We start from the raw sequence: 18191 nt of genomic DNA on the forward strand, positions 1-18191 counted from the left end.
AGAGGGAGAAGCTTATTTCCCCTTCAAATGGTCTGCGACATGGCAGTTGAGACGTATATGTTACTTAAGAAGACCCCGCGTTGTTGTGAATTTTTTTTAAAAACCATGACACGGGGGAAAAAGTAGCAATATGGAGGCAGTACGATTCTCTATTTTGAAGCTATATTAAAATTTGCCATCCCGCGTGAACAGCAGAATTAATGAGTTGTAAGATGAGTGTGGCTTCGTTTGGCATTGAAGACCAGAGGGTTGAGCGCCGCGAGAGGGGGCACATGTATACATATATATATGCACACATATGCTTACATAATTAGATGCCTTCGCGTGTCACAGCGTGACGGAATTCATGAAAGGAAAACACAGAAATGGTTGTTAATAGGTCACTCCTTTGTACATTCCGTCCTGAATTTTAAAAATGTTGCTTAGAACACCAGAGCCACTTCTCCCTTGTGAAAATTAAAAGGGTGTTTAGGAAAAAATATCATGAAATACCAGTTGGCTATAACGAACCAGTCACTACTCAAAATTGTAACAAGAAAAGTACCAAAAGGGTGTGATGATAACTCACATTTTAGGGGGGTACGTCATTTGTGAAGTTACCCATGCCGTCCTTCAGCACAAAAGGATAAATTGGCGAAGCACAAATTTGTATATGCATAATGTATACACGTGCAACGTCGTGTGCACATAGAGGGGTAAAGCTTCGCTTACATCATGGTTCCACAGACAAACCTTAAATCTGTTCGCAACGTGGTGTTTGTTAAGGAAAGACGCCTAAAACGGTAAGTACCAATTTGATCATTCACATTTAGCATCGACATGTTGAGCCCCATGTATGTTCCATTTTTGCATGGCCATGTTACTTGCGATGCCGTACGCCAGAACAGATGATAAGCATCTGCTCTTTTTACATTTTTGCTTTAAAACAGTGGTGCTGTTTTTTTTTTATCCTTTTTCCGTCAGTTTCTTTCCCATATTTGGTATAAGAAAATGAATAACATGTTGGCATTTAAAAAATGATGGAGGGGCAAATTGCGCTTTTTCCAGTAATACAATGTCATGGGTATATGGTACAGATATTCTTATAATAAGGAAAACATTTTCGCGTGATGATTTTTTTTTTTTTTCCTTTTATTAATTTGTATACATAAATGCAGTGGTTACGTTCTTTACCCATAGGGTACTCCAAAATGGTTATGATTTTTAAACGAAAAATGAAATAAAAAATTGTTCCCCTTTGAGAAAAAAAAAAGAAAAGCAACTTTGCCGTTGTTTCAATGCTGTTTATAGGAATGGCCCCAAGGGGAAAGTGCTTTTTAACGCTGTAGAAAATGCGCAAGCACTGCGATAGAATGTGAACTGTACAGCACATGACTTTTCTTTCGGAATAGATATATGGAGCGAGCATGGTCTAGTGGCTATGACGCCTGCCTAACACGCAGGAGATCCCGAGTTCGATCCTCGGTGCTCGTATTAATAAGAGAAAAACCAATCAAAAAAAAATTTTCTTGTTCTGCGCAAAAGGAAAAAATTGTGATGTAAAACTTATTGGGTATATATTATTGTAGATTGTTCACTTTTTACGTTTTTTATAATAATATAAAGTTTCCACCTTAAGGCATTTTGCCCTTCAAAGGCATATATGCCACATTTATCACTTGGTCACCTTTAAATTTATATGCCATGCCATTTGATGAAAGAATTTGGCTCTTCAGTTGCATAGCGAAATGTAAACTGATATAAGGGAAAAGCGGAAAAATAATTTGCAGTAATTTTTCCTCTTTTCGGTTTATGGCATTTTTTCGTTTTTTCTCCAAACTGGAAGAAATAAATTGCCATGCATATGAGCTTCAATGATAACCATTTGCCAATAACGATGTTGTTCAGCCTGCGCAGAGGGATACTTAACAGAGAATATTATAACAAGACTGTCCCCGCGTTCTGCATTTACCGAACTGTGTCATTTTTTGATAGCCTTGACATGGGAAAATACATGCACAAATCGATGAAAAGAGAACGTTAAAAAAAACTGTGAAAAAAGATGGTGTGCTTTGTTTTATTTGGAAAAAAAGGCACGTTTCATGCATCAGTTAGGGGGAATATCATAGGAGGAAAGTTACTTATGCAGAAAGAGAAGAGTATATGTGATGTACCCATTTTTCGCTAGCTATACATATGTACAGTATATTCATTTAATGACGCGACTGTGTTTTGCTGTTTCAGTGGACGTTCGCTTTCTTTACATCATGTATGTACATTAATAATTGCAAATTTTGCCTTAAGCTCATTTTGTTAGCCTCCTGAACAAACAACCTTTCGAATGACATAGGAAATATTTTTCAGCTGACCTGGAATTGACCTTGTCGCTTTTTTTTTTTTTTTTTTTTACCTGATTTTATAATTTATGAGAAAAATAGCTAGCTAAAAATGCGGAGTTATATTTTGGCCACATTAAGTAGATTTCCGCACTTTGTAATTCAGCACAAAAAGGTGGGTTTCCCTTTTTTACGAAATATGTGTGCAGCTAGTTTGGTGTAATAAATCCCATTATGAATATGTTTCATATTCTTCGTGCACTTACATTTTTGGAATGGCACACTAAAAGTGTGTGTGCCATCTGGGAATAGTGACATTTTTGTGAATGAATTATGATAGGTTGTAAAAGGTCGGGGGAAAAACAGCAACGTTTACATTTTCTCACGTACAAAGTGGGAGGAAATTTTATTCTTCATCACTGCAATGTGTTGTGCTTTATTTCACTGATACAGGTTTAAGCGCACACACGAGGGATGGTTTTTCACTATTTGGAAATTTTTTATTGTATGGTGCCCACCCCGCCAAAAGAACTATTCATTTCACGAATAGCAATTTTAAAAGGCTTTTTTCGGCTTCCTAGTACAAACTGTGGGGGATTTAAAAAAAAAAAAAAACTTTTCATGTAAATATAAATTTGGAACATATATATATGCTATGTTACAAAAGGGTAATTTCTGTGATTTAGCACGTTATATCACTTTTTATACTCCATTTTGTCACACGTGAGGAGCAAAAATTACCACTGTTGTGTGTGCACAAGTTATAGTTCCTTCGAAGGGTACGCAAATTACCATAGCGCTGCTAATATCGCTGCGAAAGAGTGAATGTTAATTATTGGCTTTATTTTTACATAGCAAAATGAGGTGTTCAATGAAAAAATGGTAACTATATAATATCTACTATAAAACATGGTAATAAAATTATATTATCTTTTTTGGAAGGGGGCCTAAATTTATTGCCATTTCAGAATAAAAAATTCCAAATATTATTTTTTGGTACAGTTTTAAAATAAATAAAAACATTTCTGTAATATCCGCATAATAAAAATTTGTTATATATTAAATTTGTTTAATTATTCTCTTAATTTGAACTATCTATAATTATTAATATCCTTTATTTTGGGAACATCTCTTTATTTTTAAAAAGGTCTCGCCGGGACTCGAACCCGGGTTGGAGGATTCAAAGTCCTCAGTGCTAACCACTACACTACGAAACCATATGTACACAAAATGTCGCGCAAAAGTCAGTTTTTTCTTGGGGGATGAGCTCCAAGTGAACAACGGTTACGTGGTATTTGAAATTTCACATCTTCAAGGATTTTTCACGCTGTTTTTTTTTTTGAATAAACAAGCAGAAAAACAAATTTTTAACATAAAAAAAAAAAAAAAATTCGAAACCGTGACTATCATTGGATTTATTTACGAGTTAGCGCAAAATAAATCGGAGGTGCGAAGACAAAATGGTTTCTGGCAAATACATGTGCAGAGTAATTATGTCACGACTGAGTAGGGAACTAATTATATCGTACGAGGTAGCCCCATTTTTTGTAATGAGAAAAGAAAGCGCAAAGGAGTCACTATAATTTGAACGCGTATGTGCACATGGCCACAAATTGACCTCTCTGTTCGTGCCACTCTTTTCATGGTACTTCACGTGAAAGGAAGTGGAAGAGGAAAATACGGTTTAGCTGCGCATCTCTACATGTTGCTACTCCGTTTTAGAAAAAAAATTATCCTAAATTAGTTTTAATCCTTTCGCACAAGGAAATTCGTTCAAAAGGTGATTTAATAAGTATGGGGGTATTAATACACAGGGGTCGACAAAAATGGGGAAGCTTCTTTTCCAATTTGTTGCACCCAATGTGTTAGAAGAACACACATGCGTACGCAGAAAGGGCAGTTGCATACATACTTCTGCACTGGAGCAGGTGTGTATGTGTGTGTGGGGGGGTCACCTAAATTGACATTTTTTTTATAAAGAAATTGAATATCGAGTTGACAATTAGTGTGAGGGAAGTGCTAATCGGGGAAGAAACGGTATAAACAAATGCATGTAAAAAAAAAAAAATTGTAACGAAAAAAGCTTAAATCAAAAAAATTAAACCTTAAAAAAAAAAAAAAAAAGCGAAGTGGAAAGTCGTTTCCATGCTATCGTACACTCACGTGATGCTGATAACGAAAAAAAAAAAAAAAAAAAAATTAGTGTCACATGATTAGTGACAGTGTAGAGAGGTAATTAACGCTCGTGCATTCTGCTTTGCTACTGAGCATATGTTTGAAAAAGAAATCGATGAGGTATGAACAATCATGAGATTTTTGCGGGCACAAATTAAATGGAGTGAGCACGCCTCAACTTTCGAAATGTAGCATTCCATTCCTATTAACACAAACTCAAGGAATGTATATTTCATCCTTTTGATTCTTCCTGAGCCATCCAAGGAACTTAAAAGTGTGAAGGAAAACCCTGTGAGATCGCTTAATATGATACTTAACGCCGAGGAGAAGGTAACCAATATTTATATATATATGTCTTATGTTAAATAATGTATACATAGAATTCCATATTTCTATTTTTTTAGATAATTCAAGTGAACTGAATAGTAATTCGTTATATGTTAATCTGGGATGTAAAACGACATTACTTTCTATCTGAAAATTTTCATACGCATTTTGTCCTCTGGATGGTTCGATATAAGTCTCATGTACCTGTACGCGTACCTCCGACAATGCTGCGGGGTTTTTAAATATTTCTCCTAGTACATTAAATGTTTCACTTTTATTCGTTACGCGCATTATTATGTTATTGTAATGATATGTAATGAAGTTATTGAAGAGGAGGTCGAAGCATTTTATATCTTTACAATCTAGTGATTCTTGGAACATCTGCACTAGTCGATCTATGGCTGTATCATCAAATAGATTTCTGTACTCTTTAAGTGTGTTTAGAAGACGCACAATTTTTTCCTTCACGACAAGTTCTCTATTTAACTTGGACTTTACTTTCATTATGTGGAAAGCATAACCTTCGTTAATAACTTGTAACACATAACGGAGTTCCCTGTCTGTCAATCTTTTCAGTGGTGGATAAATTAAAAATTCGTTGAATAGCTGAAACTCTACTATTCTGTATAGCGATATTATATCCGTTCTGGATCCTATAAATCCTTTTTCGCTACTTGACTTAAGCTTCTGCACCACTTCGTTAATATCGAGCAGCATTTTGTTGATAAATGGATTCAAATGGTGGTTCTTTATAAATTTATTTTTCCCCTTCATAATGCTGAGCCCCTTTTTGATTATCTCCACCGGAGAAACAACAGAAAATTTGTTTAACGAAATTATGGTATGCACAATTTTCATTATCACGCTGAAGTTTCTTAATATGTTTGTCTTATTAACATACATGTTGTATGGTCTGTTAAAATATCCATAGTTTTCTTTATTCATGTTGCTATTTCTTTCATCTATCATGGTGTCGACAAATGGGAGTGGATTCATTACACTTTTTTGCAGGAAGCTTAGACCGTTTGTTTGTTTGGACTTGTTTCTCTTTTCTGATTCTTTTGCTGCTTGGAAAATTCCTTTCTCCCAATCACTGTTTTTCTTGTTGGCCGTTTGTAGGAAGTTGACCGATGTTGTCGATCCTGAGATGGTGCTTCCGCTGGATGTGTCACTTTGGAGGGTTGCGGTGGACTCGTTGGAGGTAGCACTTCCGAGAGTAGCGGTGGACGCATTGGAGGTGGCACTTCCGAGAGTAGCGGTGGACGCATTGGAGGCGGCACTTCCGGGAATAACGGTGGACGCATTGGAGGCCTCACTGGCGACGCTTTCGAACGATCCGGTGGACAAATCAGACGCGGCGCTCACATAGGACAGGGAGTCTTCATCCGTCTTGGAATCCTTTCCAACCTGCGTAAGATCATCCTCGAATTCTAACTCTGAGATACCTGTTTCCGATGTGGATGTATCGTCCAAACTTTCGTCATCTTCTTCCATGATATCTTCTTCCTCTTCCACTTCTTCCTTAAAGAGATCCTCTACTAGTTGTTCATCTAACTTTTGCAGTTCTAACTCTTTTTCTTCATCCGTTTTGGACATTAAATCTGATTCTTTGATCAGTCCGACTTTACCTACCGTTTCTACGCGAGGTTTGCCTGGATTCAAGACGAACCAGTAGTACAAATTAAAAGGGTAGGTGACAAAAGAGCACTTAACCTTTTGGTAATATTTTCCTACGATAGATTTTCCGATAATATCAAATTGGTCTAGAATATTTTCTTTATAAAAAGGTGGGGTCGTAGCTCTGTTGGTGAAATTAAAACTGACTCCATTTATGTCTTGCACGATGTTAAAATCGACAAATGGGATGGATGGGATGTTAGTCCTGTCCAGAAATTTTTCAAGATAAATATAATTCTGCACCGTTTTGTTTAGCGTCTCAACCTCGCTGTTTGGAATGACTCGATTTCTTTTTCTTCCACCAGGGATGTATATGTCTGACGTGGGACCGATATTGTAATCAGTAGCATTCTCAATTTTTTGGTAATAGGTGTCTAAATTTTTTATATCTAAGTCGTCGTAAAATAGATCTATTAATAAGTAGTTCTTGTAAAAGCTGTTAATGTCATACGCCATAATTTGATAGTATTTGTTTAATTTTTCTTTATCTTCTGGGATAAAGACATACGTTTTGATGTCATCCACTGCGTAGCATTCCGTGTAGAAGTTGAAATGGTCGATCGGGTACTTCTTGATGTTGTTGTTTCTTTTTATTTTCTCCATAAACTTTTTAAAGTTCTCAAATTCGATGATAGAGTTAAGGATGAAGTTTAAGTAATTTCTGCTAGCCAGGTAGAAGAGTGAGCTGTTCGTAGAATAATCTAAATCTCCCGTTACTGCATAGAATTTTATGAAGATGTAAAAATTTCTCAAAAAAAAAAAGTTGGTAAATCTCATATCTGTTAACATCTTTATGAATCCAATTAGCTGAGATAGGTACTGATCCACTATTGGCTTAATCTTTATATCATTTAGAATATGTTCACTTTTATTTTGTTCATACACATGGAAGTATTTTTTGTCTTTCCTGAGTTCATTTAAATCGTAATTATACTTTTTCTTTATTATTAAAGTGATAATTTTGTAAATTCGCAGCATAATTCTTTCATTATTTATTGAAGTGTTGGGAGACAGCTTGAAATTGTTCAACATCGTTCGCACCGTTTCTTGACTGGAAGTGTATCTTATAATAGGAAATTTAAATTTATGGAACACATTAGAGAACATCATTATGTCCTCAAATTTGATATACACCCGTGGGTATATAGAATTAATAGATTCAGCGTTTTCTAAAATTTCGAAGAATGACGTGTATCTTAATATGTTCATGAATCTTTTTCCCTTAATTCTCTTTCCTAACGACATTAACAACTTTCTGTGAGTAAAGCCAAAAACTCTCTTCACATTTAACAATTTCAAGTACAGATATTTCATGGGCGTTTTATAAAACTTTTCCCTTTGATCTAGGAATTTTTCCAAAGTTAAAAATTTTTTCCAGGAGTGTCGAATTTTTTTTTTTCTCTATTCTGAGTAAGGACATAATTATCAGCAAATGCTTTACAGCATCATTCGTATGATTGAATTTGAACATATCTTCAATGGAAATATCTTCCTTTTTTAAAAATAAATACGTACCGCATAATATTTTTATCAGATTTTTCTCATCAATTGCTGCATACTGCGTTTTCTCCGTTTGTACAAGATCTATATTCCTTACGTTCTTCATATCGATGGTACTTCCGGTTAAATTGTTGGACACTTGATCTATACCTCTTATGTTGTCTTTAATAAAGGGAGCGAAATCGTAGTACAGAAGGAACATACATTTTGTGGGCAAATGGGGGAAGTTTTCCTTATATGGCAATTGCCCATGCTTTGACTCTATTTCGGCTATAATTTTATTCCTCTCTTCTTCCCTCGATTCCACTTCTTGCTCCAGGGACTTGGTGTTTTGCACAAGTTCGTCTTCTAGGGGTAGTTCTATCTCCACTTTCGCTTTCTGCGTTTTTGGAGGCTTTTCCGTTTCTTTACCATCCGTCTGCTCAGAAGAACTGGCCGTTCCATCCTCCTTATTCTGATCGTTCTTATTTTCGCCTTCACTTTCATCGTCGGTGGCATACTCCTTTTCCTTCTCCTTGAGCAAGTGCATGGTGTGCGACTCATAGTTGTGGGCGTAGTATTTAACCGGGTAGTAGGCCTCTATCAGTTTCTGCTGATACAGCTTGTACGTTTCACTTGTAGGAATTTCGTGTTTTTCAATGTTCTTGTAGAGAGAATATAATGCTGACATGATCACAATGATGGTGGCTTCTTCCGTGTTGAAAAAGTTTACCTTATTTAATACATTTTCCAAAAAGACTTTAAACATTTTGGAGAAGGTTGTCTGATTTAGATTGAATCTATATTTTCTGATTCGCTTTATAAATATGTTTTCAGATCTGTCTTTCGGCTGGGGAGACTTTTCCATGAACACCCTGTGCACTTCATAGAACTCTGTGGGAAGCATGTTTAGGAGGGCTCTGTTCCAGGAAACTCCTTTGTGGAAGTATTGCTTCACCGCTCCGATCATGGATGAGAGCTGCAGGAGGTGTGTGTGTGGGGGAGAAATAACGAAATGGAAGTGACACATTTGTGAGGAAGAGAACTTCCACGAAGGAACACTTCCGATAAGGCACATTTTTGTTCTCTCGCACGTCAGCTCCTTCTCAGAAGGCTTACAATATAGGCGCTAAAGCGATCGACCCCTGACGCCCAAAGAACGTGGTGAATCAAGTCGACAACCAAAACATCGTCGTCCTCCTTTAGGCACATATAGCATCCGCTCAACTTTCCTTCAAATTTGTCCAAAAATGAGCCCACAATCAAATTTCCATCGTTCCTGTTTGAAGGTTCAAATTTAATTAGTGGGACTTGAAAGGATAAAGGGTTTCTATAATCGTGCATGTGTATAAGTCTAGAAAAGGAGTCTTTTTTGTTTCTATCGTTGAAGAGGAATTTAAACAATTGTCCTTCCTTATTGTGCAGATAAAGATCGGTATTTTTCATGGAATAATTATTAAAAACTAGAGAATTGTTTTTCATTATTTACTTCATCTATCACTTTATGAATTTCGTCCAAAACAATTTTATCAATTTCTTCGTCGTAATTTATTTCTGTCAAATTTACACCTTCCGCTTTTTTTATAGTGTCTACCACATTTTTTAAGTATTGATAGAGGTATAAATCTTTAGAGTCCAATATGACCTTAAAAAAATTGACCATATTTTCTATTATATCTTTGTTTATCATAATATCGTTGTAATTTAAGAAGAGAGGAAGATTGATAAATATGTTCAATGGGAAAAGCATTTTTTTTACTTCAAACGTGCTGTAATTACATGTCTGGTTCAAATTTTTAGCTATTTCTAGGGGACATTTTTTAAGTATTTCATATTTTTCTCCGTAATTTACAAGGTTGGCTATAATTCCTGTTGATCCTATGATGATCAATTTCATGGAAGCGTTTAACTGCTTTTTTAAAGGCTCATCGAAGTATAAGCTGGCGTAAGGGAACTTTAGCGACGGCTTATAGTGAAGAAGTTTTATCTTGAGAAGGGAGAGAGTAAATTCTATGCTGCCTCTATTGATTCTTCTAATATTTCTTTTTATAAATGGCTTTCTAATAATATCAGAAGAGATTCTTTGTAAAAACAGTTCATACACTTGATCTTCATAGATGTATCTAAATTCTGACTCTACGTCAGCGTGAAAGAATTCCTTGGGGGGCATTTTGCTGATATAATTTACGTTCACGAAGAGAAGCGTGTAAATTTTTGTTAGAAGATTTGCCACGGCTAGTCGCATGTACGACTCTTCATAGTAAAGCACTTTTCTTGTGATCTTCAGGATCATCAGGATCCTCTTGAACGTCTGCGTGTTGTACTGGCTTTCCTTATCGAGGTCCGCCTCTTTGGTCTGCGAGTTGTAGGAAGTTAGTTATGATGTGAAGGGGTTGCAATGTTGTAAGTTAGTTATAACGTGGGGGAGTTACAATGTTGGAAGTTAATTATAACGTGGGGACGGTGCTAAGTGTTGTGTCTGTGAATCGGATGAGAATCCCCCTCATGCACCGACAGGAAGACACTTAAAAACGACACGTGCAAGCACACTTACACTTATCAACTGCATGCCCTCCATGGAGTCTATGACATATTTAAATAGCGAATTACTGAACTCAAAAAAGCCCGTGCCAAGGTTTTTCTCAAACAAGTTATTCAAAATGGGGTTTAAATTTTTTCCGGACAAATGCTGAGTGACATTTACGTAAGATAATTTCCAAATCTTCGACACTAAGATTAAGGCGTCTCCGTATAGCAGTTTCGAGGCGTATGGATGCAGTTCCGGGAACTTCAACACGTTGACTGAGGGGGAGGAGAGGCAAACATGGGGAGGGTGACATAAATTAGGGAGCCGTGGGCGAGGAGCGCATATGCCTATAATCTCGCGCAAACACACGCATATATATACATATATATTCACAGCGATCTTCTATTCTCCACTTACACTTCAAAATGGTGTTATAAAGCTTTCGGTAGGATATTCGAACGAGCCGTTTGATATTTCTATATATTAGGAAGACTATTTTGCTCAACTGCGTAATACAGAAGGTCGATAAGGCAAAGGAAAAGGCTCCACGGAATGGAATCACGAGGGGGTAGAAAAATAGCAACAGCGATTTGAACACATAAGACATGATGACCCCAAAAGTGTTGTTCATTATGAGCTTATCAAAAGAGCTGATGTGGTTGTACAGATAGGCTTTTGAAAAACACAGGTCTATCAATTCGTAATTTATAACTCCAATAATTCCTCTCAGACTTTGGACGAATGACACGGACATAAAGGTTCTTGCTAGGAGCAGCCCATCATTTTTTAATGCGTCAACCATGCCCCAGTAGGCGTCAGCTACGGGAAGAAGTTTTGGCGTATAAGGGAGAGGGATGGCATGAAAGAAAAAAAAAATGCGCATTGTGTGGTGATAAAGTGTTTCGCATCGTGTGATGATAAAGAGTTGCGCATCGTGTGGTGCCAGCGAATTGGCACCCTCTTGCGCTTTATTATTTTCCCTCCTAACTTTTCGCTTTCTTGTATATCATTAGCGCTTGATCCATTTCATTTTTAAAAGCATTGTCCAGTGGGAAGGGGGGACTGTCAAAGTAGGATATCAGTTGTCTCCTGAACACATCGTGTTTTTTCCCTGCATAGTGGTGGAAGCGTGCGTGTGTCGGATGGAGCATAGGAGAGTGAGTTGTTAACGTGTGTATATATACTCCGAACACGTTTCGTATAACTTATCGTTAACTGCTTCGTTTTTTTTTTTTCTCTTATTACTTGAATCGTGTGCCCTAGATATTAATTTAACAATGCGCTTCACATTTTTCTTATTCATTACAGTTAGGTAGAAAAAATAGTTGGTACGAGAGAGAGACTCATAAATGGCAACATTCTTGTGAAAGTTGCCCTCTACAAAAGGTAACGGTTAGTAGTGTTGAAGTAGTGTATTCCTTTTTGGTGCGCCGCTACGCGTGCGGAGAAGGATGCAAACTAGTAAATAGCGCAAACATGCAAAGGTTAAAATTGCAGAGGTTTATGTGCCTCTACGCTCGTGTGCACGCTTTCACGTCTTTACGAGGCTGCCTTTGTCTTTCTTTCCCTACTTATGAGCAATCCCCTATACAGTATAGTATTGATTAACTTGGCCACATAATACTGGTTAAATATAGAACTAGCCTTTAACGATAAAAAAGAGTATTCATTGTAATTAGACCCGTTATTAATTTTGACATCGTGGTTCCCTTCCGCTTTTCTGTTTTTAAAATAATTTCCTGCAAGGTAGTTGAGGTGGTTTTAACATGAAGAAGAACGTTAATGGTAGATAGAGGGAGGGCTTGTGTCTACTTGGGAAAACACGCACATGTGCGCCTTGATACGTGCGCATCCTGTTAGCAAAGTATGATGAGTCGTTGTTGTGCACATTTTTATCACATGGTTGTGTGGAGAAAAAATGGGAAAAAAAAGTACTATGCGATAAGGACACATTTGGTGGATCACACAAATTGGAAGAGGAAAAAGCGGGCAGATACGATTTGCACAACAGCTGGAACGGGAAATTTTGTTCCTTGCGCTCGAATTGAAAATAAAGTGGGCGTAATTGCAAATGCGCCCTAATTTGTGCCCATGCTGGGGAAACGAAGACAGTGTGCGAGGCATACATACGCTCATATGTATGTGCATATCGAATCGACAAAATAAACGTAAGCTGAGAGATGAGATGTGTCCCCCCGATAAGCGCATTTGTTACCTGAGCGGCCATCCCGTTTGTAGCCGGCCAAAACTTCAAGGCTTTTATTCTCTATTTCTTTACATTTTGATAGTATGTTAAAAAATAAATAAAAAGCTGAAATGCAAAACCAATAATTTTTCATTGCAAAAACGGAGGGGAAAAAAAATAAAAAAAAATTCCAGCGTATTATACTTCTACGCGCAGACTTTTTCAAATACTGTTCTAAGTGTTACATATGGTAAACTAGTTTAATTTGAATGGTCTAGGAAGGGTGGCCCATGCGTACATATTTACACACGTACACTCACGCAGATACATGAAAGCATGGATTGTCAAATATAAAAAAAAAAAAAGTTACGCTGGTGAGGAAAAAATTTCGTGAGTTGTAAAAATTTGTTCAAAACATTAAGAGCGCGCTGGCAAAAAAGACTATGCACAGATTGAATATATTTTTTTTCTTTTAAACTCACACTGCGCAGCGCGGATCAAGGAAAAAAGGGAAATAAAAACTAAATCCATAGGTGCACGCATACGTGAATAATTACGTACATCCTTACGTACGTGTGTAAAAAAAAAAGAAAAAATAGTTAACCTGAATTAAACAGAGTTAAACAGAGCTAATGAGAGCTAAACAGAATTATAATTGTTAGAACAAATTAAAATGCGAATTTTATTTAGAATTATGGAGTAAAAAAAAAAAGTTGTCCCTCTCCGAGTCTTCATAACCAATATGCGCGCGATTTATCCATATTACATGTGTGTGTATTTATTTAGCCATGATTAGCGTTTTAAAAAAAATTCTTTAATACACAATTCCAGTTACAGACAAAATATAAGCGTTAAGGAGGGGAAAAAATATATGCGCGTATATATGCACTTATGTACAGCAAGTGCATACGCATATGTACGTTACACGTGTAGATTATTTCTCACGCAAAGGACTTTTTTCCGAACTGTTCTGAGTAGAAAGGCATACACTTTTTTCGTAAATGCCTTTTTATTACGTAAAAAAAAATTGAAAAATAACCAAAAAATATGTGAAGAAAATATTTCCCTGATTAAAGATGATATGCCTATAAAAGCAATACATTTTTTTGGTAAGAAATTTAATATGACAAATGTTTCGAACAAAAAAAAATTGTAAAAAAGGAGCACACGTAGTCATATGCATTTAAGTGCATCATGCATTTGACATATAAAATGTTCTGCAGATTTATAATTTAACATGAAAGGATAAAATTTTTAAAATTCATTTTGATTGGGCATATTTCGCAGTTTACCCAAAAATGACGATTTTCTTCTTCCCTTGTCCCTTATTTATGTTGATAATTTATAGCATCTCATAGTGTTTGGATGTGAACAGGAGGATAATTCGTTTCACCATCAGTATTCCCATTGCGTATTTATTCACATAAACATATATTCTTTCATTTTTACCATATTTCTATCCTCTGTTGTTGATTGAATAGGGAGTTCATCAGGAGATGTGCTAACCGTGTTTGTAGACAAAATAATTGTTTTTTTTGGGGGGGCACTTAAAAGCGATCATGTTTTGTGCAAAACTTTGTCCTTTCAATGAACGCTAAAAGAAAAAAATATTTTTTTTTACCAGCATCACTCATTTTTAATGAGCTATCTTTAAATGCCTGAGTCTGACATAAACTGCGCACGTAAGTACAAGCATAGGTACGTACATCCATATGAATATGCGCACTGGCTAGCATTTCCAAGAAACTTTTTTCACCCTATCAGTGATGCCAACGGTATGAATATGTTTACTCCTACAGCAGCGCGCGAACGAACGTTATTTTTTATGTACCTAAGAGGTTCATAAAAAAGGTTAATCCTTCACTGTAGTAGTATCACATGTTGTTCTTAAATAACATTCGTCTTAATCACTTTCAGCTGGTGCAACCTCTCGTTTACTTAACACTATTAATGATGAACGTGGGCGTGCCAGCAGCTGCAATCCAACCCAATGAGAGCTAAATATTCGTCTTTCTTGCCTTTTCTGCTTGGAAAAAGAGAAAAAAATTGCGCGGTAGGTATAGGCTATTTATTTTGCCATGTTATTGCTACTCTGATAGTATTGTTGGTCTTTCCCTTTTTTTGGAAATGCTTTGAGGAGAGGGAGAAAGCTTCCTATAATATTGCTTTTCCATCGAGTCCATCACATGTAAAGTGATAACCATAATGCACCTTTAAATTTTTTAAAAGAATAAACAAAATTGGACAAGCGGTTACTTCATTTTAAGCCATGAAAAAATTACGCCCCTTTGTTTACAGTATTATAGTAAGAAGTCATCATTTGGGAGTAGGTGGTATCGCCTTTAAATGATAACATGTGTAGTGAACTTTTTTCAACCATTTTCATTGCCTACTTGTTTATGCTTACTTGTGGCGGTTATTCGTTAGAGGTGACTTTAGTTGGCTACCGGTGAATCAAACCTGCCGCATAGCGTTTAACTACGAGTCGTTATACAGAAGTGGAATAAAGATGCTTTTAATGGTGCATAAGATATTTACTTCTTTGCAATTACACGTGACGGTGTTTGCCTTCGTCCACCACCGTTAGTTGAACTATCATATTGTAATGTTCCTTTTATATAACTCATAAAAGAGAAAAGGCTTGTGAGGGTAAATGATATTGCCGTGAGGTAGGATTAAAAAGGGAAAAGGGAATTTATTAAATACCCTTTTTTTTTTTTTTTTACCACGTTTGTGCATGACATGTGTAGGAATTTACTTGCTTAGACATGCCCCATTCATTTTGATAATTCATTTATCGCGGCTGCTTGACATTGCTGCGATAGGCTTCCATTACGCTTTTTTAAAATGATTAAACTGAAGGTATAAGAAGGTTATTTAATGAAAGAAGGAGGAACCAGTAAGGCCCAACTGTGGCTGCGAATGCGTAAGCAGTTCCAGTTGCTTCATTATAAGGGAGATAATAAGTTTTTGCGCAAGGAGAGAAAATTTTTACATATTACATATTACATTTTTTATTTTTAAGAGGTGTAGCAGATTATTTAGTAGTAATGTGGTAGCTTCTTAAAATTTTATTCCAACTGCTGTGTATGTGGTGGTGGGGGTTGTACGTTGTAATGGAGGACCCAACTGCGGATTAGCAGGACGCATACCTGGACATTATGCACAGTACCTTCGTGGGTATAACACGTATATGCCGATTTTGCATGTTGGGCTTACCATAAAAAGCGAAAAAAGATAAGCTTGGAGGCTGCTTCTTTAACAAGAATGCGGACATTTTTATGTATATCTAATCTTTAGCTTACCCGATATGCAACATTGTGTGCGGAAGGTGCGCACTAAGCCGGGATGGAAATTCCTCTTCAGATGTTAAGCCATTTATGTTACAAATAAAATTGCTTTTAATAAAAAAAAAATGAAGTTATTTTTTCTCTTTAAAAAAGTCACACCTCTCTTGTATTTTCATAAAGCTGTTAGCTTCAACATTTACATATTTACGCTGCTCATGTACATCCTCTCGTATTGTATACATGTGCACTGTGGGGGATATGTATAATATACAAAACGCTTTTGTTTCATACTATGATATTTTTTTTGTCAAATTTATAAAAATAATGATGTTTTTTGACTCCAATGAAATTAATACATACATGTAAAAAAAAAAAAAAAGAAACATTCGAAAATATAATATATGAGGTATGTAACACGACAAAAATTTATATTTAATTAGAAGAAATAAATAAAAAACATTCGTTTAAACCTTTGATGAATTAAAACATGGAAAATAAACACATATATATATGTATATACATACATACATGCATATATTATATGCACAGTTATTATGTAGGTAAGTAAAGATATATATCATTATAAAAAAGGATTAATAGAAAAAAATCAACATCATATAATGTAGTACTGTATAATTCTCTATTAACATAAGGAAAAAAGAAAAAAAAACATATACATAATGTAGCTCTTAAATTTTAATATATAGAACAGGACTTTTTTTTTCTATGAATAGGTGTACGACAATCTTCAGAAATAATACAGCTTCGAAAGGAATATAAAAACATAATATATTATTCCGAAAGGTCACCTTCATTTTGCTGAATCATAGTAAACACCAATTACGAAAGTTTCACACACATATATATTTATATATGTACATTATATAATAGGATATGTGTTTGCATAATAAAGTTTGTACACTATATATTCTGTGTTCTCCTGATGCACACAGGGGTAACCCCCCCTGTGACTCCACAAGGCGTGTTCTTCTCATTTGGTGCGTGCGTACTTTCTCACGCGCAGGTGTACATATATACGTGTATACAAATTATACGTACGTCTTCTGCTACGCTTTTATGGTCAGCTATCAATTATACAAATGATGCATTTCTTCTTGTAAATATATCATCGTAAAGTCCTTTTTCATTTTCTTTTTTTCTTTTTTTTTTCTTTCTTTTTTTTTTTTTTTTTTTCTTTCTCTCATCCATTTAATAATATCCGTGGTATTTAAGTTTTTGGAAGATTTCCTAAAATACAAAAAGGAGGAAAGGGAACATTAATAGTCAAACGAGTGGTCCACAGGGAGGGGATAAAAACGAGTGCGGAATGATTTGTACAGGCATTTGTATATCACGTTCATATTTATGTACATATATAATATATATATTTATCATTTGCCCCGCTTGCCATTCTTTCCTTTCTGCCTTATTACCTTTTTACCAACGATGTAGGACAAGTATAACATCACATTGAATAACAACAATCCGAGAAAAACGTTGAGGGCATAGCTGCATGAGCATTCACCTACAACGGTTGGTTTCATCATATAGTCTCCGAAGGCATCGTACAGGGTGGCAGCAACTTTTGGGTCGTAGTTTGATGATGGGTCACTCATTTTGAAGGGTGGAGGTGGGAATAAAAATAAGTTTAATTAAAAGGTATTAAATTATATTAAAAAACGGGAACTTCCACAGGATGATATTTTGCTAAGGCGCGACCTTTTGGCTTGACTGCAAGGGGGGCGGAAAAGGGAAAAGAAAATAAATAATGCTTAGGGTATATTATGTATGTAATGTACGTTCGCATATGCATCCGTGATGCGAGGCAATCTGGATGAAGCAAAAAAAATCGCAGCGTCCTTATTTTGCTAGCAATTCGTAGGTACAAAAGTTCATATGATATTATTTATTTATTCTTCACATATGCATTATTATTATACGTATATATCATTCATGCAATAAACAGGATGAACGTGAAGGATACTCAAAAACATTTTTAAGTTTTTCTTAAAAATGATTTTTAGGATGGCATAAACATGAATATATAATATGATTAAAATATACTACGAAAATGCTATTCATTAGTACCTGTACTTCTAAAATTTAGTAGGATGTTATTTGTATTATCTTTTTAAAAATTTTGAAATAATTAGAGTTATAAAATTGTTATTGTTACGATGTTTTTATGACTAACAATTTTTAAAAGAAAATGTAAA

General features: G+C 35.6%; 2 protein-coding genes and 2 non-coding genes across 4 annotated transcripts; 1 reads left to right on the forward strand and 3 right to left on the reverse strand.

Annotated features, from left to right (window-relative positions):
- Window positions 1-1400: 1400 nt before the first annotated feature.
- On the forward strand, window positions 1401-1473 carry PCYB_147623. The gene has a single exon. It is a non-coding gene; the product is annotated as a tRNA-Val (tRNA).
- A 1987-nt stretch (window positions 1474-3460) lies between these two features.
- PCYB_147627 lies at window positions 3461-3532 on the reverse strand. The gene has a single exon. It is a non-coding gene; the product is annotated as a tRNA-Gln (tRNA).
- Window positions 3533-4866: 1334 nt separating this feature from the next.
- On the reverse strand, window positions 4867-7808 carry PCYB_147630 (hypothetical protein; the record flags this gene model as incomplete). The annotated part of the gene is made up of 1 exon (XM_004225234.1): window positions 4867-7808. A coding segment is annotated over one exon (2942 nt), but the record flags the coding sequence as incomplete, so codon positions are not given.
- A 9376-nt stretch (window positions 7809-17184) lies between these two features.
- PCYB_147640 (hypothetical protein) lies at window positions 17185-17591 on the reverse strand (the record flags this gene model as incomplete). Its single annotated transcript, XM_004225235.1, has 2 exons — window positions 17185-17223; window positions 17409-17591. The coding sequence occupies 2 exons, from the start codon at window positions 17589-17591 to the stop codon at window positions 17185-17187; spliced, it is 222 nt and encodes a 73-aa protein (XP_004225283.1).
- Between the last annotated feature and the right edge of the window lie 600 nt (window positions 17592-18191).

Source organism: Plasmodium cynomolgi, chromosome 14 (genome assembly GCF_000321355.1).
Source record: "Plasmodium cynomolgi strain B DNA, chromosome 14, whole genome shotgun sequence".
Taxonomy (NCBI): Eukaryota; Apicomplexa; class Aconoidasida; order Haemosporida; family Plasmodiidae; genus Plasmodium; species Plasmodium cynomolgi.